Below are 22215 nucleotides of genomic sequence, written 5' to 3'. Positions count from 1 at the left end.
AATAAAATGATTTTACAGCACCTTAGCAAAGAAGGGGAGCAAACCCCTCTCCTCCAATCGTGAAACAGGTTTTAGGTTCAGTTTCCTCCACTGGTGGGGCCAATTTCACCCACTTCTTTCTGCACAGAGAGATTGCCTCATGATATTTTGTCCACTTGGGTGTCCCAACCCTCTAGAGAGAGTTTTGGGGGATCATAGTCCACTGCTGGAGGGACAAGGGGAATAAAGTCTTCTGCTGGTGGCTCATTAGAGAAGACTTTTACAGATACCATGGACTGCCAAAAAGACAAGTTGGTTCAAATCAAGGCTGCACTCCCATTAAAAGCTGAAATGACTAGACTGAGGCTATTTGGTCACATGATTAAAAGGAAAGACTAACTGGAAAAGGCTAGTAAAAGGAAAAAGGAAGACCCAAAAGGATATGGATTGACTTAATCAAAGAAGCCATGGCCCTCAGTTTGCAAGACCTGAGCAAGGGCTGTAAACAATAAGACATTTTGGAAGTCATTAATTCATAAGGTTGCCATACGTTGGAAGCAACTTGATAGTGCATAACTTCTCTCTGTCTGTCTGTCTGTCTGTCTCTCTCTCTCTCTCTCCATTACAAATTCACATCTATGGTAAAATGAAATTATGTTTAAAATAATGGAATTTAAGCTGTGATCATTCTTTCTCATGTCAGTCATCATTTGATTCTTCTGTTGCCCAAAGACACGTCCTTGAGCATACTGGTTTCTGTAGTGTTTCTCCCCATCATACCACAATCTCCTACGTTCTCATCCTGTATCATATGACAACCAGGCTAAGAAACCAGAACTGCATGAGGCTCAACCTTGTAGCCACACCTCCTTTTTAGCTATCACTCACAGCTGTGATGAGCCCTGGAGCTTGGCAGTTGATAGGCCTCCTCTCTATCAAATGAACAAAAGTGCTTGTCACCCATCCCCCAAGTTTGAGAAACATTGCATTAAAAAACCCTGTAAACCATCGTTGAAAATTAAACAATTGAAAGGCTGCATACAGACCTTTTATTTTTAACCGCAATAGTAGTATTTTAAATTATACCCTCAATCATCATACATAAATACAGGATTTGTTTTTTCTAAAAAGAGGAAAACTTACCAAGGTTTGTATCAATGAGAAGCAATTGTGTGTGTGGGGGTGGGGTGTTCTCCATCAATACACATTGATAAGAAAACATGACTCTTCAATACCTTCATATTATTCCTTGTTGTTTGGTAGTTGTGTTTCCAATACAATGCAAACAAACCCCTATAAATGGAAATTAATGCTACGTTTTTCTTCTGTTGGTTAGCATTATTGGTGCTTCCTATATAACAGTCAAATATGTTTTCCCTATATTATAACACTTAGTTAATTTTCACTGCACAGCTTATAGTAATAATGTCTGAAGCTGTGGATAGTTTTGCTTTCAACAGTTTGCCTGTCAGGCATCTGTGTTCAATAATTCCTTCTGTCAAGCATTTCTTTGTATTTTGATCTTTGAATTGATGGAACGAGGTTCCTCTTCCCCTCCCCAGTTTCTTTTTCTTCTATGTACATGGTTTATTTTATACCCTTATATGGCTTGTGATTCTAAGAATTTTGTTTGGGGTTGATTTTATTTTTTAAGTGTAATGTACCGAGTAGCACCTGAAAAGCAATCTTGGTGATGGCTCTCACAATACATAAGTTACCAGTTTGAAGGAGACCTTGCAGTGCCGGTGGCCTTATAAAATGTGTTAAGAAGTCTGGAGAGAACTTCTATTCCAGTCTGTATCTGAAAAACAAAACAAAGCATCCTCGACTTTGTTTGCTGGTGGGGTAAATAGACACAGCACATCAATCATGAACAATGATGGTTTATTAGTAATATGCTATTGAATTATTTCAATATGTAAAATATTAACGAAAACAGAAAATCGCCAATATAAGATTTATATAGAAAATGGAATATAATTCTTTTTTTCCTAAGGTAATGAGAAATGTGATTAAAATGCATGACTTATAAGAACCCTATTCTAATTTTGTTGTTGTTGGCATTCAATTAGAATTATTTTAATGATTAGGAATAGAGTCAAAGTTAAATGCCAGCATCTTTAATAAATCCTTTCCCTGCCTATACAGATTAATATTGTAGATGCAAACTTTTTTTTAGGTCACAGTGCACCAGGCATCCATCAGAAGTCAGTGCTGCCAACCCAAACACTGCCTCTGGCATATACAATTTAATTATTAATAGTATGTCTCCTAGGTAAACTGTTACACAGTCTTAGGGCCTTGTTTTGTAGTCATTAAAATTGAACATGTTTATATTATTGAAACCCTTGCATTCAGTGTGTAGGCAGAGTTGATCTTAAAGTATCCAAAGAGAATTTACCTGCAGTTCTATTTCACATTTATAGACATTACCCCAGTGTAGCTGTGGGATATAATTTTAACATTAACACATTTAAATACTGAATTGTTTGTTAGAATTAACTTTAGTCAAATGCGGGGGCAGGGAAGAAACCTTTGGCATCTATTGTTTCTAAATTTCTCAGTAGCAAGGAATTTTTAAAATATGCTTCTTAAATTCAGTATTAAATTAATTGTGGGATGGTTGAGGGAAGGGACATTTCTAAATGTTTTAGATTTTAAGAATATTTGACTCTTTTTACCAGACATTCAGCACAATTTTTCTTTACAAAGAAAAGAAAATTCGGAATTGGATGTGGAACTGAGCAATCAAGTCTGGTGCCTATTATAGCAACAGTATAATCAGAAATTACAGGGTTCTTGGATAATTGTAGCCTTTGCAATTGCTCTGAGTTAATGAGGAAATGCTCACAAAATGTCTCCCCACATATAAGATTGAAATGGTGAAAAAGTTAACTTTTTCTTTTTGATGTTCCAGTATTTGTTCAAGCCAACAAGCTGCAGCAACACATTTTCTCGGCCCATGGGCAAGAAGACAAGATCTATGATTGCACACAGTGCCCACAGAAGTTCTTCTTCCAAACAGAACTGCAGGTACCGTGCTCATTAAGACTGTTTGAACATAGGGAGCTGCAGCAAATGGTGCTGACCCAGGGTTTTTACTCTGTAGGCTCATCGTATTGGTGAACAGCTCTGGTGTTTAATGGGGACCAGGGATGGTGCACCAGGATAAACAGAAAGCGTAATCCGCATGTGAAACTTGTCTGAACTGTCAGAGGCGCTACCTAAGAAGCATCTGTCTTTGTGCTACAGCCCAGGTCTTACAGGTTCCGCTGATTCCTAGATAAGGGAAAGAAAAGAATGTTACAGAGCTGTGGTTTCTTTGACTGCACAGAAAATGTGGCACTAAAGACACTCACCATTTTGTAGCTTGCTAAAATGAACGAGCCACTTGCTGCTGAAAAGCTCAGCTTATTTCGTTTTAAATAAGTGGGACTGGCGTGGAATAATGTCTGGAGTTAACCACATTTGCCTTATCATGTGGATTGACTATAATAATCTCTTGAATCAAGAACCATCGATTTCTGAGTGGTCAGGAGTAAGGGACTATTTGGAAGACCAGGGTTCAAATCCCCACTCGTGCCCTGAAAGCTCACTGGCTGACCTTGGGCCAGTCACACTGCCTCTGCCAGGCCTACCTCATAGAGTTGTTGTAAGGAAAAAATGGTGTAGAATAGAGCCACTTTTGGTCCCCAGTGGGGAGAAAAGCAGGGTACAAATCAATTAAATAAATAAATGAAATAGAAACATTGACAGTTGATAATAAAAATGGTGTGTTCCTTGATAATAAGTGGCTGGAATATCTAACCTTTCACCTGTGCACACATACTGTGTACACCAGGGTGAGCTGCTGTATTCTTTCCAAAGTAGTAGTTAAAGACAGTGAGAAAGCAGCTGTGTGTATGTAAGTATGTGCATACTCTTTCCTGAAATGTAATTTCTAAACTGGCTTTTGAGACTAACAAGGTGTCAAAAGCCAAGCTTCATGACTTCTACAGCATCTTGCAGGACTATTTCCTTAGCTATCCCACATGTCTTTTGTCTCTGCAGGACCAATGATCCCTAGAGTAGCCCATGTGGTGGTCAAAAGTGGCCCTGACCTTCTTTTTTCACCAACAGAAAACTGATTGGATCCATGCAATCATTTCCTAAGTACTAAATTTGTCAGGGGGTTGGAATCCAATATTATAATTATTATCCCAAATAGTCTTTTCTGATTACTCAGCACAGAATCAGATGTTTTTGCATTCACTCATCAGATCTGTGGTCAGCAGCTGCATTTTAGAGCTGAATTTGGGCTATTCAAAAATGCTACCAAGCAGGCCCGGCTGCCATTTTTGCACTTGAAATGCCATCTGGGACAAGGGAAGACAAGAGCACCTAGTCCCACCATATTGTGGGTTCACCTCACAGAATTTTTAATGGCCTCAGATCAGCTGTAAAATGGCAGAATACTGTAGACACCATGGCATGCCCTCAGGTAGAGGTGCTTGGAAGTTGAGTATTCCTTGCTGAAATTTACATTTTGCTTTTATTGGAACCTTGTTGTTTCCTAGAGAGAATCAGAAAGAAATGTCAGGTAGCCCAATCCAGATAGGAGGCAGGGAATGGCCACAGGAGGTGGCATGGGCCTGTGTTTGTCCTTCTAGCCAGCATTGATGGCACTTTTGCTAGCCAGGAGGGCAAACAGGGAGGTGGGTGTGTGCTGTGGAACTCCACGGCTGTGGAACTCCACCTCTGGCCACCGCTTCCAGAGTTGTGTCAGCGCACTCCAGGGAATTGGGATTCAATCTATCACTTCGTCAGCATGGCCAATTGGCCATGCTGGTAGGGGCTGATGGGAATTGTAGTTCCTGAACATCTGGAGAGCCGCAGGTTCCCTACCCCTGGCTTAACCTGTAGGCTGGTGCAACTGAGGGCATCCCATAGGCGAAGCTGACATTACTGGGCTTCCACCAAGTGTTTACCCAGGAACACTGTCAGCGGGGAGGGGGCAGGGGAAAGGGAGGAAGGCCATAGTGATGGAGGCACCATAGCTGCCATATGTCTGGTGGAACAGCTCTATCTTGCAGGCCCTGCAAAATTGCATTAGATCCTGATCTCCCCAGACATAGTGCTCCACAAGGTAGAGGACAGGACTGAAAAGGCCCTGGCCCTGATTGTGAGTAGCCAGATTTCTCTCAAGCCAGGGATCACCAGCAGATTTTCACTTGCTGATCATAATGATCTTTGAGGGACATACCAGTAGAGGCAGTTGCATAGGGCCCCAGACTGTTTAGGGCTTTAAAGATCAGTATCTTTAACCTGATCCAGTACTCCAGCTTGACCTTGAACCTAATCCAGTACTTTAGCTGAAGCCAATGCAGCTGGTAAAGCACCATACTGCATTGTATATTGTGATAGAGTGGACAATGAGAATTTGTTATTCTATTCATGAGTATTATGATGGTTTTGTGCCTTATCACTTTGTATGGAGCAGCAGTGGCATAGTGGTTAAGAGCAGGTGTACTCTAATCTGGAGGAATGGGGTTTGATTCCCTGCTCTGCTGCTTGAGCTGTGGAGGCTTATCTGGGGAATTCAGATTAGCCTGTGCACTCCAATACATGCCAGCTGGGTGACCTTGGGCTAGTCACAGTTCTTCTGAGCTCTCTCAGCCCCATTTACCTCACAGGTGTTTGTTGTGGGGGCGGGGAGGGGAAGGAGATTGACAGCCCCTTTGAGTCTCCTTACAGGAGAAAAGGGGGAGATATAAATCCAACTCTTCTTCTTCATTCATTCATCAGGGCAAAAACTCTAATTTACAAGGTTTTATTGACTGAATTAGGAATCAGGAGCTGTATTTCAAGTTAGATTTTTTAAAAGATTCTGTTTACATAAAAGTGAAACTGCCAAGGACAGTTGAAGACTAATCATATTACCCCTCGGGGATGCCTGAAAACATTTGTACCTGACAGAAATCTCCCATTTACTTGACTATCTCCCCAAACTACTTAACTTGTATATTGGTACAAGGGAGTTGCAACAAAAGTCTTTAGGTGGTAGGAATCGCAAAAAAATTCTGAAAAGCTCTTTCTCCAAGATTTTTTTTAGTTTTAATAATTATCAGAAAAAATTTAATGCCTGCGGGAAAAAATTGTGAGTTCCTTCTGCTGTTCCTTTTGTTTCCCTGGGGATTAAAGGATTTTATAGTCATAGGAGGCTTTCCTACGGTAATTCGTTTCTGAAAGAGAAACTTCCTGGTCTGGAGTGTCTGAACCCAACCTCCTTTGATTGGCCTATTCAAATATAATCACTCCCAGTGGATAGTGGTTCATTAGTTCATGAATATTTATAGTCCCTTGTAAAATTGACTAGGCCTGAACTGTCACAATCACATCCTCATTGTACCGACGAGCATGTAAAAGGATTAAATCAGTTGTCTGTGCCTTATCTCTTGTAATCACATATATGGTTTCCCTTTTTTCTGTAAAGGTCTAGGGTTTTTAGGAAGTCTTATTGGATTTCATCCTACATAATATATAAATAATAGTTTATATATTAAGTATCAAGAAAGGAGAGGAGGAGGAGAGAACCATAATGCCATCTTGAGTTTTTTTGGATTAAGGGTAGAATAAAAGTTCTCTAAATCGGTAAATATTAATACTAATAACTGTAGTGCAGTGACTGTCAAACATATACCATAAAATGGGAGCAGATAACAGTTTGATTTGTAGAAAAAAAGTGAGCTTTATTATATTCAACAGTGGAAGCAAAGAATCTTTTGCTTGTATCAAGTGGAAAAGCTCATGGAAGGAGTTAGCAGAGTGGATCTTTCCCCACCTTTTTCTTTGCCAAACAACCTGCCATTTACCCTGAGATTCCTCCATGAGGAGAGCCTTAGGTGGTCAGAAGAGCCTCAAAAAAATACACTGCTAGACAGGGTGCTCCAGCTACAAAGGCAATAGAGATAAAATTACCTCATTTTTTACCTGATTTATCATGGACACTACAGAACCCTGTCTTATGGTTGATTTCGTTTGTGAGGATCTCCTCACCCTCAGAGAGGAGTTTCGAAGTTTCGCAGCAAACAATGAGTTGCTTAGGGAAGATGCAGGCAGATGTGTTCCATCAGCTGCTTCTGTGAGTCTTTCCACTGTATTTAACCCATGATAAACAATAAGCTTGCATAATTGATGTGTAGAGATTTAGTTGTCCAATAATTAATGAAAGATAACCTCTTTTCTATACAGTTATTATTTTCTGTGAGTCTTCGTTATGCTTATACACTTTCACAAGTTGTACACAACAGCATAATGAAATTGCTTTGTTTCCCATTGCACCATCATTTGAATTGTATATATCCTCCAATAGTTGAAATGAGTTATTCTTGTTGATGTGCAATGAACTCTCTGTATTTACAAATAGTATACTGATAGAAGTCTGTAAGTAGGTAAACAAACTTGAACCCAATGATTTTTGTTACAGCTTTCCTAATATTGTTCCAGGAAACATCTGTAAAAAGAGATTCCATCATGTATGGGAATAGCTATCTCATTTTTTATGTTTTTCCCAAAAAATTTGAGTTATGTATTACCGTTATTATGTTTAACACACATTCAGTTGTCATGACAAACATTTGTTTCTCTCTGACAAATACAAACGTAGCTTGTTTGTGGTGTTCATAGGAAGTTTTAGGAGTAGCAGTGGCATAGTGGTTAAGAGCAGGTGCATTCTAATCTAGAGGAACAAGGTTTGATTCCCCGCTATGCCACTTGAGCGGTGGAGGATTATCTGGGGAATTCAGATTAGCCTGTGTACTCCCACACACGCCAGCTGGGTGACCTTGGGCTAGTCACAGCTTCTTGGAGCTCTCTCAGCCCCACCCACCCCACAGGGTGTTTGTTGTGAGGGGGGAAGGGCAAGGAGTTTGTAAGCCCCTTTGAGTCTCCTATAGGAGAGAAAGGGGGGATATAAATCCAAACTCTTCTTCTTCCCTCTGTCCTCTTTTCCTCATGCGTACACAGTGTGATTGAAGCCTTTCTGTTTTGCAAAGCTTTTTATCAAACTCCAGTTCACTGTGATATCAGAATGAATATATTTACACAACGGTGTGCTGCATACAATAGAAAGATTTGCATTAAGAAACAGCAACACTGTTTACTGTAAAATATCACTTTTTGCAAGCATGTTGGTAAAGTCCCTGACTAAATCTATTAAATAGCTTTGTACCCTTGTTAGAATAAGTTAACTCTCCACCTTGGGGGTTAAATTAAAAAAGAATTCTGTCTCTTTAGTACCAGCAGATTGCTTTCTTTACTGTGTACACATCTATCTTTCCCTGCTCAGCAACATTCCAATAATACAGATTAGTTACCTCTTAACAAATGCTAAGTAATACTTTTGTTCATACAATTAGAGTGATTGAATTGATGGGCCTTTCCCATTCTTTTAAAGAGTATTAAACAGATAGTAGTGAAAATACTCTTTAACTTTTAAAATCTGGGATGAAAGATGCTGATTAATTTAGGAATGAAATGCTTCTGTAAGTATGTCCTAAAAGTGTAATAAATCCAGGCTTTTTGTAATTCTTTAACCATCCAGATACTGTGAACAGAAGGGTGATTACAGGAAACTCATCTTAATTGAACAATTTTGAAAATGGTGATTTAGGGTGTGGTATTTATTAAAGGCTAATTAATTTGGAATAAATAAATATATTCTGAATTCAGCCTTCCACTACAGGAATATGCCAATATATATGCCAAAAGAAGATGAGTTTGAGGGCATTAAATTCTCTGTTTGTATACTGGCAGAATTCCGACTATTTTCCAAAAATAGAAAGAAAATGCTACACAGTGGTGTTCTCCCATTAGTTTTCCCCCTGGTTTTGAAAGCTGGTTTCATTTTTATGGCATTGGATGAGATGAGATTTTTCATAAGTTTCATTGACATTTTTCAGTATTTCTTTGATCCTTTTATTTCTGTCCTTGTTTTAGAATCCTGGGAAAAAGGCACATTTAAGGCACAAATGAAGCAAGTTTCATATTCCTGCCACTATCTATGGGACTCAAAAGTAGTGTCAGGCTGCTTCCAGCAGTGAGATATATTTCATAGGGTGGGGACATTTTTTGGTGCCCTTGCAACCTGTACATTAACTCCTGTTTGAATCTTCAGCAGTGCAGAAAGGTCTTGGAAGAATCAATTGAGTGCCAGTTTTTTGGGGAGTTTCTGCCCTCCCCAGTAGCCACAAGGAGCTTCCTCCTTAAAATGTGTTTTTCTGGAGCTCAGTAGCGGCAGCAGTACAGATGCTGGGTTCACATTGGAGAATTTCGTGTATAGTGCTGAAGGTAGCTAGTACCAGTGTAACATAGTTCCTGACTGGCTGTTCCCTAGAAGAACACGTAGGATCGGTTAGCTGCAGCTTTCCCACAACTCTGCACTGCTCTTACTATATGTCCCATTTTGCTTCCTGACTCCCTGAATATAGTATATACCATAACTGAAGAATGACACTAGTGCCTCATGGAGCAGGACTGTGGTACTATTTGTACTGTGAAGTTTTAGGCATTTACTTCATAGGAGAAAATATAGAGTATTCCGGCTCCCCCCACCAGTGGTTCTCTCCTACTGCTTCCGTCTTTTCCCATAAATGCAAGAAGACAGCCCTGACACTGTTATACTCTTCACAAAGCAGCATTTGGGTATTGTGTTTCCTTCTCCCAAATTGGCAGCCACAAAGTTTGTTCCTTGTATCAGTCTCTAGAGTGTTGGGTCCAGTTCTCCTGTTACCCTCATTGTTGGAGAAACCACTGCATAATGCTGCTTTCCATACTTCTCCTCCTCCTCCTCCCTAGGCTATTTTCCCAGTGGAGGGGTTAGCAGTGTGACTGTTGTTTCCACAGGTCTCTGTTTTGTGCATCCACAGGGCTCAGGTTGGCAGCACGCATGTCTTCACTGATGGTGTCCATCCATCTTTTCTTTGGCCGTCCATGTGGTCGTCATCCTGCTGTCTCCAAATGTAGTGCTGTTTGAGCTACTGATGTTGGTTCTCTTCTCATGACATGGCCATACCACCGTAGTCTGGCTTCCTGCATTTTCTTACTGATTGCTTTTATTCCTAGTCTTTGACGGATGTCATCATTTGGCACATGGTCAAGAAGTGTCAGGCCAAATGTCCATCGCAGCATTTTAATTTCCATTGTATTAAGGGCTTGTTCGTGTTTCTTTGTTGCTGGCCAGCACTCTGCCCTGTAGAGGGCTACTGGGAGAACAACTGTTGTGTAGATCTTAGCCTTGAGTTTTTCAGGCATTTTAGAGTCACATAGAATGCCAGTAGTTTGCTGCCATTTCAACCATGCCACATTCATTCGTGACCATACGTCTGGCATTGTGTTGCCGTCTATGGAGACCAGGGACCCTAGGTATTTAAATTGGGTGGCCTTCAGTGTTTGTCCGTTAATTTGAATTGTTATTCTTGTTTGAGAGCCACATTGTTTTGGGTAGGTTCAGTTGAAGTCCATTTTCACCGAGTCTATCACTCCACTCCTGCAGCTGTCGTTGAAGGACTGCATGTTTTTGGTGGCTAAGTGCAATGTCATCTACATATAGGAGTGTCCAAGGATGCATAGTCTGCAAATCTGCTGTAGCAGTGTCCATGCAGAGTATGAATAGTAATGGTGAAAGTGCTGATCCCTGATGCATGCCAACAGTAATGTTGAAAGGTGGTGAAATCCCTGCTGGGCAGCGGACCATACTTGTTGTAGTATTGTACAGCAGTTTTGTCCATGTTACTTCCATGTAATCGCAGTTCTTGCCAGATCATGTCATGTGGAACCCAATCAAATGCTTTTTCGAGATCAAGGAATGCAAAGTGCAGTGGTTTCTTCTTTTCCCAATGTTTTTCCATGAGTAACCGGACAGCATGTATTGCATCTGTTATGCCACACACCCCTGACAAAGCCACACTGATTTGGTGTAACAGCTGTGACTTCTTAGCTTTTCATCCAGTATTCTTTCAAATACTTTCATTGCATGGCACAGTAGGCATATTGGGCAGTATGTTTCACAGTTGCAGATGTCTCCTTTGCCCTTCCAAATTGGTATGGTTATACTGGTAGTCCAGTTCTTGGGGGGTGATTTTTCTGTTATGATTTTATTGAACAGTGATACTAAGAAGGTAGCACCACCGTCTTTGAGCATTTTCCAAATTTCAATTGGTATGTCATCTGGGCCTGTGGCCTTTCCGTTCTTCATTTTTTGTATGGCTGCCTTTACCTCAGCGGCTGTGATGGCTGGTACTGAGCCAAAGACTGGAGCAGGGCTTATTATTGGTGAGTGGAGAAATTCTATGTTACTAATGTTGGCAAAATAGTCAGACCATCTTTATAGGATGGATTGAGTGTTAATCAATAATTTGCCATCTTTATCCTTGATGTGCATCACATGGGTAATGTCCTGTGTCATCCTTTGGTGTGATTTGGCAAGTTGATACACCATGTTTGCTCCTTCTGGTGTATCTAATTTATCATAGATGTGTTGATAGTGGGCATTTTTTTGCATCTGCTACTGCATGTTGTGCTGCTGATTTCAGTAGTTAGCATGTGTTCCAGTCTGTAAGGAGCTGTGATTTTCTCCATGTTTGCCTGCTTCTTTTTCTTGATTGCATTTTGTACACTTGCACACCACCACCAGGTTTGCTTGTCAATGTACTGACATCCTGGCTTTGTTTTTCCGACAGTTGTTTCAGCAGCTAGGTGAATTTGGTTTATAGCATCCTTCCACATTTTACCTGCTGACTGGCCAGTGTTTACTTTTCAGAGCAGCAGCTAAGCTCCCTGAATGTTCTTTTAGTTTCCACCATTTGAATTTTGCTTGCCCAGTTTAAGGTTTTTTCTGTTGCTTCAAATGGCTCATTTGAATGTCCAAAATGAGTCACCTATGCTGCGAAGCTATGTTTTCAGAAGGGACAACTTTTGTGTCTTTAAGGAGTTTCAAATCCGTTCTTCTCACCATCCAGTAGTCAACTTGCTGCTTTCCATGCTACTGGAATAATATTAGAAGTCCTGCGCCACACGGGAAGATGATGCTTTGGCTCCTCTGGGTGCCAATACCTTCCCGCCTGGTGAGAAGAGATTCATTTTAATGTAGGCCTTGGAGGAGCAGCATTGTTACATTAAAGTGGGTAATAGGAGTTTCAATATACCCTGTTTCCCTGAAAATAAGACCTACCCCGAAAATAAGCCCTAGCATGATTTTTCAGGATTTTTGGAGGATGCTTGAAATATAAGCCCTACTGCAAAAATAAGCCCTAGTTACAGATTCCCCAGCGCAGCTGGTCATGTGGGGGGCACAAAATCATGGAAAAAATAAGACATCCCCTGAAAATAAGCCCTAACACATCTTTTGGAGGAAAAATTAATAAAAGACCCTGTCTTATTTTCAGGGAAACACAGTAGGCGTTGCATTATGATTTTAAAGAGCATTATCTGACATAATTGTACTAGCTCTCTCAGTGCCCAGAACTGCAAGTAAGAAAATATCCCTGTTTGTTTGTTTTTACTATTGCTATATTTTTGTTGTCATTACCTTTCTCCTTCTTTTTGTTATTATTGGAATATATATATATGTCCAAGAATTCCAACTTTGCCTAGGGTTATGGGAAGAAGCGGTGCTACTACCATCGCACAAAATTAAAAGGTATCAGGCTATAAGGAAAAACAGTGGCTAGGAATTAGTCCTTCCATGGATTTCCTTCACCAGTATGGAAAGAAGCTAGTCCTGGGAGCAAGCAAGCACCGCCATCTGTCTTGCCCAAGAGAAAACACTGATGAAATTCATACTCCCTGTCCTCGGAGTATGAATTTCAGCAGCTTGTAATGAATTATCCATTCTTTCTCAGTTCAAATGGTATGTTTGGGCCTGAGAATGATTTTTGTCCTTCCTCTTATTCTTCTTCACCTTGTGGTGATTGCTGTGGATGCTGGCAGTAGGTAGCTGGCATGTCACCTGACAGTCTCTCTTTCTTCTCCCCTCTCCTTCCCAGCCTTCCCCTTTTCTCTCTTGTCCAGCATCTCAGGCATTTTAGTAGCACATTAGGAGTACCCAAGATAGACTATTAAAAAGTAACAGCCAGTGGGTTTACTGCAGTTCCCATGCATCCAGCAGAAAGTGCTATTGAGAGCATTTTGAACTACTGCCAGCAGAGGGGCCTAGCTGTCCTTTCCTCCCAGTCGCTAGGCTTAGCCTCAGCTTCCTGCACACCAGTAAATTCACCCACAGTACTAAAGGGGGGCACAGTGGAGGCCAAGGTGTTCTTTGTAGAATTCTGACAGTTGAGGTAATTAGCATCAGTGATATTCTTGTACCTCTACGGTTGTTTTGTGCATTTTAAAGGCCTATTGAGTGGATAAACAGATAACAAGGAGCAATAAGAAACAGAGAGCAAAAATCTGAGTCCTGATCATCATTCTACAACTTCAAAGTGAAGAAATAATTCCATGCCACCCCAGTTCATTGTCCTGCTTCAGATGTGGCTTTCACAGTGCAGCCGCTGTACATCTGGAGGAAAGATATATTGTACACTATTGACAGAGTTTGCTAAAGCAAGATATTTCCTGTCTTTTAAAAGAAACTCACATTTGTATCCTTTATTGTGATGTTTGGCGGCAAGTCTACAGCTAGTAACCGTCTCTGCCCTGCAGCTATGAAGGAGTAAGACTCCATTGTTGGAGAGAGAGTGGTGCTCTGTGTAAAAACCTGAGATGTGGTAGGCAAGATGAATCGCGCTTAAAAGCAGCGCTTGCGGTGCTGTCATTTAGAACAGGAACTCTGAAGCTTTAAACGAAAGTGAAAGGCAGGATAAACGCCCCCTTTAAAAGTGGTAAAATTCTTAAACTGCCTACAACAACAAATCTTCTCCATTGATGACTTAGCTGAGGGCAAGGCAATTTGGCAGAGGATGGCAGTCCCGTGGGAAGGGAGGCACAGAATCTTTTTTTAAAAAATGTAAATAAAATCATTTTTGAACAGTACTAGCTAGTGTTACATGAAATAGCATGTCCCAGAAACTGCATAGAGAGGTTGGCTTATCTAGATTTTTAGACCATTTCACTGAAAGCTTTAAGGCAGATATTTCTACCTCTTTTTAAAGCCCCTCTCTGGTACATTTGATTAGTTTGGTTCTTGGACAAAATACAGGTATTTGGAACACACACAATGCTGACAATTCAAAATCCGGAAAACCCGAAGCCGATGGATGTTACATGCGAGCTACTTCACAAGCTCTGTACTGTTCTTTCTTTCACTTGCGTTCATTTGGAGATGACGCTCACTTCAAGACATTTGTATATGTGTTTACTGAATGCACAGGAAGAGAGCTGAATTTAGCAGAGCATCTGTCCCAAGCCCCTGTATGCATATGGCCCTCCATGTGGTGAGATTCCTGCTTTTCACAGGATGTGAAAACTATGTGAAGGAACCTTTGCACAGAGGGGCAGTAAAACTCTGAAGAGGCTATCCCCCCCCCCCCCACTAGAAAACGTTACATTCCCATCCTGATCTATTCTTTTAAAAAAGCCAGTTATAAATAAATACAAATAACAGTTGTATTTTTCCTACTGGTCAACATCTTGGATTTTTTTTGAGCTTTCTTGAACTTAAGAGAATTTCCACTCAGAATTGCTAAGGGGCACCCTTTCCACACTGCGGCGCTTCAGCAGAGCCTCCATATTTTTTCAGTGCCTCCTGTGCAGGTTAATATGAATACCAGCTCCATGGCCCTGTTGTTATGCCGTGCAATGGATTGGGTTGTCAGTTAATTCAGAAGGGGAATTCTCATGGGTAAGTGGCAGAAGATGCCTGTGAAGGCCAGGAAAAAGGTGGGGGGGGGGGGCAATCAGAATTATGCAGGCATGATACTCCTCACTGGCTGGCTGCCAGCTTAGATATGGACTGCTGACATCAGTGAAGTGAGACAGCTGATCAGCAAATGCAGGTTTTCACACTGCCGACTAAGACCCCTCATGAATCTGCTGTCACATCTCAACATCTTGGGCAGGAAGTGCATTAACACGCACACACGACCTTAATACACCTCTGCATAATATCAGTAAACTTCACCACCACCTTGTAGCATATTTTCTCCAGCTACTGTCCCCTGAGAAAAATGGAGGTTAGGTGGGAGGTTAAGGCTGTTCTTAAGAAAGACTTACAGGTTCAAGAACAGTTTTATGAGTATGAGTTTTGAGCAACCAATGCTTTTCATGGCTCTCTCACACATTTGGGAAACATTTGGGAAACATTTTCCTAGGTTGCATTTATTTCTGTCATATTTACTTACTTACTTCATTTATTCCCATGCCTTTGACCCACAATGGAGCCCCAAAATGGCTTCTCCTCTTTTCTATTTTATCCTCACAACAATCCTGAGAGGTTGATTAGGTTGACTGGTCCACAGTCACCCAGCATGTTTCTATAGCAGAGCAGGAATTCAATTGTGGATCTCCCAGATTCTAGAATCCCAGATTCTAGTCCAACATTCTGACCACTGCACAGTTGTCTATTCCTCTTGAGAAGTGATTTGTTGTTGTTTTGGAAGCAAAAATTTACTTCCATGTGAACACAAAGAGTTACAGTATCAGAACAAATGTCATTAAACAGGTATACAGGACTTTGGTGTACAGCCACTGAAAAGCTTAGTTCCAGAGCAGCATGCACAGAATGTTTCTTGAGCTACGCATAATTCTGTTCATTCTCAACCATTTTTGCTATTGGAATCACTTACACAAACAGTATTATTTGCACAAGTGTTAACATTAAGTTAACATTAAGTGTTAACACATAGCATTAACTAAGTGGCGTAGTGCGCGGGGGGCAGAGGCGGAGCTTCAATAGGGACATTTGGGGCAGCTCACCCCGGGCATCGTCATTGCAGTTATGGGGTGGGGGCACCCAGGCAGTTCATGTCCCGGACACAGTTTCCCCTCTTCGTCACTGGCAGGGGGGCATCTTGCACCAGGTGCACACCAGTGCAGGGGCATTCCGGGGCATGTCAGGGGCGCAGGGCACACACATGCCCCGGGCGCAGTCCCCCTGCGCTACGGCTCTGCATTAACTGTGTGCTAATGCTTCCACACAGTTGATGATTGGTTCTTTGGCAGTGCTTCTGCTTGGACTGTCGGTTGTGCAAGGGCAAATCAGGATTCAAGGCCAAGTGTCTGTTTGCACTGTTTTAAAACCTTTGAAATTTGGGGGGGGGGGTTCACACAAGCAGAGCTCTATTTTAGTATTCAAATGGAAAGATGAATCCCACAAAATGCACCAGCTAACATGTGGTGGGTACATATCAGACTGGTTCTCTCTCTCTCTCTTTTCTCTCTCTGTATATATACACCATGCCATATAAAGAAATGCTGGTGCCATTAAATATTAGCAGTGCTTTCTGCCTTGCTTTGAGTTTGTCAAGGTGAAAGGTGATTGTGCAGGAAAATGGAACAGTATATTTGCAGTGAGACAGGCAGTAAGAACTCACTCCCATGCTCAGTTATAATTCATGACTGTACTGGTGGGAAGCCCTTATCCCTCTGTGGAGTTAATGCATCTCTACTGTAGCCTGCTGAGAGCACCCTGCGTCCCCTCCCACCATCTGTGCAGTCACTTGCGTGCCTTCGCCGGTTCTTTTTACTGTAAGATCTCTTGGTGTTAAAACTGTCAAACTACTTCTGCCTGGTAGAAGTGGCTTGATGATGTGTATTAATGTTAAATTGTCGTATAAATGGAAAAGAGATGGAAGAGAGATTTATTACAGGCTTCTTTCAGAAAATACTGTACCGACGGGTGTCAAGGAATATCTGAGTCTTTTAGACTGATTCCCTGACTTAGGGAGTCTCTCATTTGCTTGCCTTTCTTAATGGAATCTGCCATACAAGGTGAACAAAATGGGTTTTTTTGTCTGCCATGCTAGCTTTTTCTTTTCATTCTTGGCACTCTTGTGATTTAAACTATGTCGTATTTACCCACCCATCACTTAATTTGCACAGGCAACTATGCAACTTTTTTCACTGTCTCTACCCTGAATTGTGGCAACTTACTCAGAGGCGGAGAGTTAATTGCCTCCACATTTCCCAAGGTGTAAGAATCACATGACAAGACACTATTAAGCAATCAGAATCCATATTCTAAAATAGGCCCCGTATGAAGATTTTTATATGGCAGGAAGCTGTTTGAAGGGACTGAGTTGTGACAAGAGCCTTGATTGCAGCACAGGAGGGTTAGAATTGGACCTTGGAGATTTGAGATGGCACACTATTAATATGACCCCTTGCTGCTGCTTCCCTCAGTTCTGCAACTACAAATCAGATGGATTTATATATATATACTTTGTACCAATGCAACAAGATTTATTTATGGATTTCCCAGTATGTATTGTTGCAGTTCGTTGTTAACACATCTTTAAAACATAAATCAAATCTAGACCTCAGATGGCAGTGAATATCTTTAACAGATGTGATGTCATAAGAGGCTCAATGCACTGTGAGCTAAAGAAATGACCTTTTTAAAATATGTATCAGACTTTTGGTTTATTCCAAGGAGGTTCTAGAAACAGAAAAGCCAGGTAAAGGGTCAAACATTAAAACAGCAGGAGCCACACATCCTCCTGACATTTTGTGCCACTATTATGAAATCCCCTTCCCAAAGCATTTGATGAACTTTCACATGCAATTACTTTATAGCACAACAGATGTGTAATTCATTTGTTGCACAGGATCAAAATGGCTTCTCTTAAGCCAGTTCTGTTGTTTTGGGAATGATTGCACGCCCCCCCCCCCCTCCACACACACAACTCTTAAACCAAAATATAGTTGTTGGGAATTTGTAGCCCTTTCTTTGGCTATCGAGGGCATTGTGGGTTGGAGAGCTGTGAGAACTGTAGGTGGGCAAGAATCACAATAGCCATTGCATAGTGCTTGTAACGTCATTGACGACAAATGAAACACCAAGCACACTCCCAAGTTCATGCCGCCTTTGAGTTTCTGAGTTGGAGAGCGTTGTCTACAAAAATGTATGTGCCCGCTTGTGTGCCTTAGCACTGGAGAACTCAGCCGCTGGTTGCTTTTTAAATGCAGGATAATTGTGTCCCTCCACTCCCCCCCCCCTTTCTTCTACTGCTCTGCCATCTCCTGAATCTGAGTAGTGAAATTGCTCAAGTCAAGAGACGTTTTCAGGAGAGACTTTCCAACTTGGTTTACAGTAAAAACAAGTTGGAATGGACTGTATATTGTTCCCCCCTTCATCAGCCCTTTACATGAAGACTGGATAGCCCATTCATGTTTTCTATAACACTACATAATGAAGCAGGAGGGCAGTGGTTCCACCTGGAAAGGCATGTTGTAATAACTGAAGTATCATGCTAAATTTCCATGTTTGTTTTCTTTAAGTAGGGCAAGAATGACTGGCCCAGGTTTTCCTGGTGAAAGATCACTTTGAGATGGCATGGCTGAGCAGTCAGGTTGAAGTCTTACTTGGTATTTTATTAATTTTGTACCAAGATAAATCCTGAAATTCTGACAAACACCATGACAGGTGAAATTCCTCCTTGCAGAATGTGCTCAGCAAGAGGCTGCTCATTTCGTTCTGTTCTGAGGCAGGCAACAGGAGGGCAGCTTTATAATCAGCCCTCAAAGGACCCCCAGCTGCCCCAGAGTCTTGGGCTGATTGAATAACTCCTGGGCCTCTTCCCCTAGGCCTCCATCAGCAGGGGTCCTGTGGAAAGCAATCTCCTGCAGACTGGCACTGAAGTGAGCTTTAAACTACTATTTTCTGCTCTCCAGAGGAGCCTGGAGTACTAAAAGATAGATGGACTGCAGATATTTTATGAGAAACTGTCAGAAGAAGAGCAGGGTAAATGTTTTTTTTCCCTTATCCTTTTTTTAGTCATGCACTACATCATTGTGCAATTTCTTCCAGAGTCTTGTACATTTAAGGGAAGAAATTAATTGGTTGCTAATGATAATTTCTTTTCCTGGATCTCCCCTTATTTTTCACTCATTTAATTCCATTTTATTTTTTTAAAATTCACTCAGAGGCCCTCTGCTTAACCACAGTTGCAGAAAATCAGTACCATTTGCACTGAAATATTTATAATGACAGAATGAAAAATTGGATTCATTTTCTGGCTTGTAGCCGAACAGTCGGCAACTTTGTGCAGCATTGTCTAGCATCTCTCTTACTTCTTTTTCCGGGGAATTGTCTTCTTGCACATGCACAAGCAGGAGATGCTTTGTAGGAAAGCACAGGAAAACACCATCTCTCTCCTCTGTCTAATCTCAGCAATGAAAAAGCAAGCGCTGTGCAACCTGTCAACCATTTGTATTATGTGTGTGGGGTGGGTGGGGGGGTGAGGTGGAACAAGTAGAGGAGATTACAAAAGATGACATGCAGTAATCTATTTTGTGTGAGGGAACATGGTACAGATGGAACTCAGAGACTTAACTTCAGCGTATTCATTGATAGGCAGTATGTGGACTAACATGCCTCGAACTTGCTAGAACACGGCCATACAGCCCGGAAACCACACAGCACCCAAATCTCCCTGCATTGTTTCACTCAACATGGCTATGTGCTTGGGTTGCATTGGAAAACTGTTACACACATTCCGCATGTAATGTATAATTTGGAAAGCTGTCTCAATAAAGCAATTTTTCAAAAAATCACTTTCTGTTTATGCTTTAGAAGTTCTACATAGACAAATGCTAGGTACAGTTTAAACAAATCAATGATCAATAATACATTCATGAATTCCTAAATTACAAAGAAGTAAAAGTAACATTTTTGTGATTTATTTTATACTTGGAAATAGTCATTAAATGACTATTGTGGTTATAGATGGAGAAAAGGGACTCTGGTACAAACTGCCAGATCCAGAATCTGCAGAAAATCTTCTATGCGTTATAGATGGTTTGTTGGAACAAACTGCGCTGGTTCTCTGGGGTTCACTCGTTCTCCAAACTGCACTGGTTCTCTGCACTGCTGCCTTCCTTGAGTCAGTTTTGGGTGCAGGTTATGATGTACTGATTTCTGAATGACCCAGGCTCAAATTACCATTGCGACAAACTTCATTATGTCTCAAACTTGCCAAGACACCTTTGTAAGTTTACTATCTACATCGAGAATCGGAGGGCCTTCTGATGAAGGGCTAGAGACCAGATCACCCCTGTATATTTTACTAGCTGATATACACCTGAAAATAACTAGCTTCCCAGCAACAGCAGCTCAGGAACCTCATGCATGACTTCTGACTTGCTCTGCTTGACACAATATCCATGTCCAGTAGAACAACCAGCCAGACTAGAAGCTCTGTGGATCTGTCTATTTCCAAGCTGTGTACTCAAAGTATAACATTCTTCAGTTCTAAAAGCCTTCAGGCTGCTGGCAGGAAAGGTGGAGAAGGAGCAGGAAGTCCAGTATACTGAAACTGTCTTTAGGTGACATACATTGGATGACATCAACACAGAGAGAATGAGTGTGCTACCACCTTAATGCAATCACTACAATATGAGGACAATGATTTCCAGGGTGCAAATTGTGCATGTATAGATTCTGTCCCCATGAATGGGAATGATGATTGCCAGATGAGAATGGCATCTACTGCAAATGCTTGACCGATGTATATAGGAATTGGGGAAGGGCTAGTATGCTTGCTTTGTGTTCATGCCTTTGTTATCAGAAAAGGGCTTGATACTGACAGAAAAAGAAACAAAAATTGGGAGGAAGAGGTGAATACCCCTGAATGCTTCAATTATGTTGCAGAATGTGAGTCATTCACCCTCTACCTCCAACCTCCACGTTCTGAAGTCCTCCATATAACCAAGGCTAGGGAGAGGCAGAAATGACTTTTTCCATTCTCAGGTTTGCAGCAAGAGGAGCACCTTGTTGAATCCCTACCCTCAGATCTTAACAATTAGCACCGTGGGAAAATTGTCTTATAGTACTAGATTGGTGAGGTTCAAGACCAGATGCGCTGATCCGTCTTGGAGATCTATACACTGAAATCAGCTCCCTTACAAAACTGTGTTGCCGAGGGAAGAAAGTATCATGTTGTCATTGCCTCCACATGTATACCCAGTGTGGTTGCGTTTACCTTAGCATAGTGTCTTTGAACTTTAACATAATTTGGGATTCAACCTTACAAAATATAAAATCAAACTTGTTACCAGTTATTCCACACACATAGTAACCCTGTTCCATTGACTGTATGTAAAATGTGCATACACTTGATTTTTATGTGTGCGTCAGTAATTCTCATATGATGTTCAATACATGTACAGCTGAACATGTTATTTAAATTTAACAGTTTTAACACCAACGTTGTCCAGGTACTGGTCTCCAGTTTAATTTGTAAAGTGAACATGTATTGGTTCTTTCTTACAAACAGATCTATGCACATATAGGCAGAATATATGTGCCTTCAGTGTACCATGTGAGCAGCGCTAGTAAGATTACCTGTATTCTTACATGCTGGAGGTTACCTGATGAGTAGGATCCCTGTAGGACTGAACTCTGCATTAAAGCAATGACATTTTGTGCTCTCATGCCATTTCCAGTCATCCATGCAGAATTTCTTTCCTTCTATGAATTATAAGCTTAGTATCTTTAAGTAGGTTTAATTATGTTCTTTTAGCAGAACATTCTTAACAGAGCAATTTGACTATGTTTATTTTTCCAAAGGAGCACTGCCTTATTAGAATCAGTACAAATCATTATGAATGTTCAGTCTGCTATAGTTCGTGTGATATATACTTTACTAACAGCAAAAGTTTTGTACAGTCTTGCAAATCTGGCTTTTTATTATGTTCCCAAAGTGGGTTTGAAGGAATGTACTGTCAGGTCAGCACAAAGTGATGTGCATTCTGCTACAAACGGCATTGTAACTCATACGATTGCCCTAAAATTGTTTTTCCTGAGCAAATGCTTTGATTGTGAAAGAAGTATCTACAAAGTAGTTTGTCTACAAAGAGACAACATTTTTGCTTCAGTTCAATGCATATAGCCAAGTGATTTTCTGCTTAAAGCTAGTTTTCATTCTGCTTCACTTGTGTGGAAAAGCACATTTCTAACTGCTTGTTAGAAATGATAGAAATAATAGGAACCTGGATGAATACTAAGCTTACTACTGATGATAATGCAGCCCTTTCACTCAGAATATATTGTCTGATTCAAGAAGTGGGCATTATAAGCAGTCGCTGTAATTGCTGATATCT

General features: G+C 41.0%; 1 protein-coding gene across 8 annotated transcripts in view; it reads left to right on the top strand.

Moving 5' to 3' along the window:
• The window catches only part of ZNF521 (zinc finger protein 521), a 346723-nt gene that overhangs the window by 303428 nt on the left and 21080 nt on the right, over positions 1-22215 (top strand). For all 8 annotated transcript variants that reach the window (XM_048507495.1, XM_048507491.1, XM_048507490.1 and 5 more), the window contains one exon: positions 2897-3012. In XM_048507495.1, the coding sequence (XP_048363452.1) occupies positions 2897-3012 (116 nt within the window). The remainder of the gene's footprint in view (positions 1-2896; positions 3013-22215) is intronic.

This window comes from Sphaerodactylus townsendi, linkage group LG09 (assembly GCF_021028975.2).
Source record: "Sphaerodactylus townsendi isolate TG3544 linkage group LG09, MPM_Stown_v2.3, whole genome shotgun sequence".
NCBI lineage: Eukaryota > Metazoa > Chordata > Lepidosauria > Squamata > Sphaerodactylidae > Sphaerodactylus > Sphaerodactylus townsendi.
This window is presented reverse-complemented; position numbering and strand designations above follow the sequence as displayed.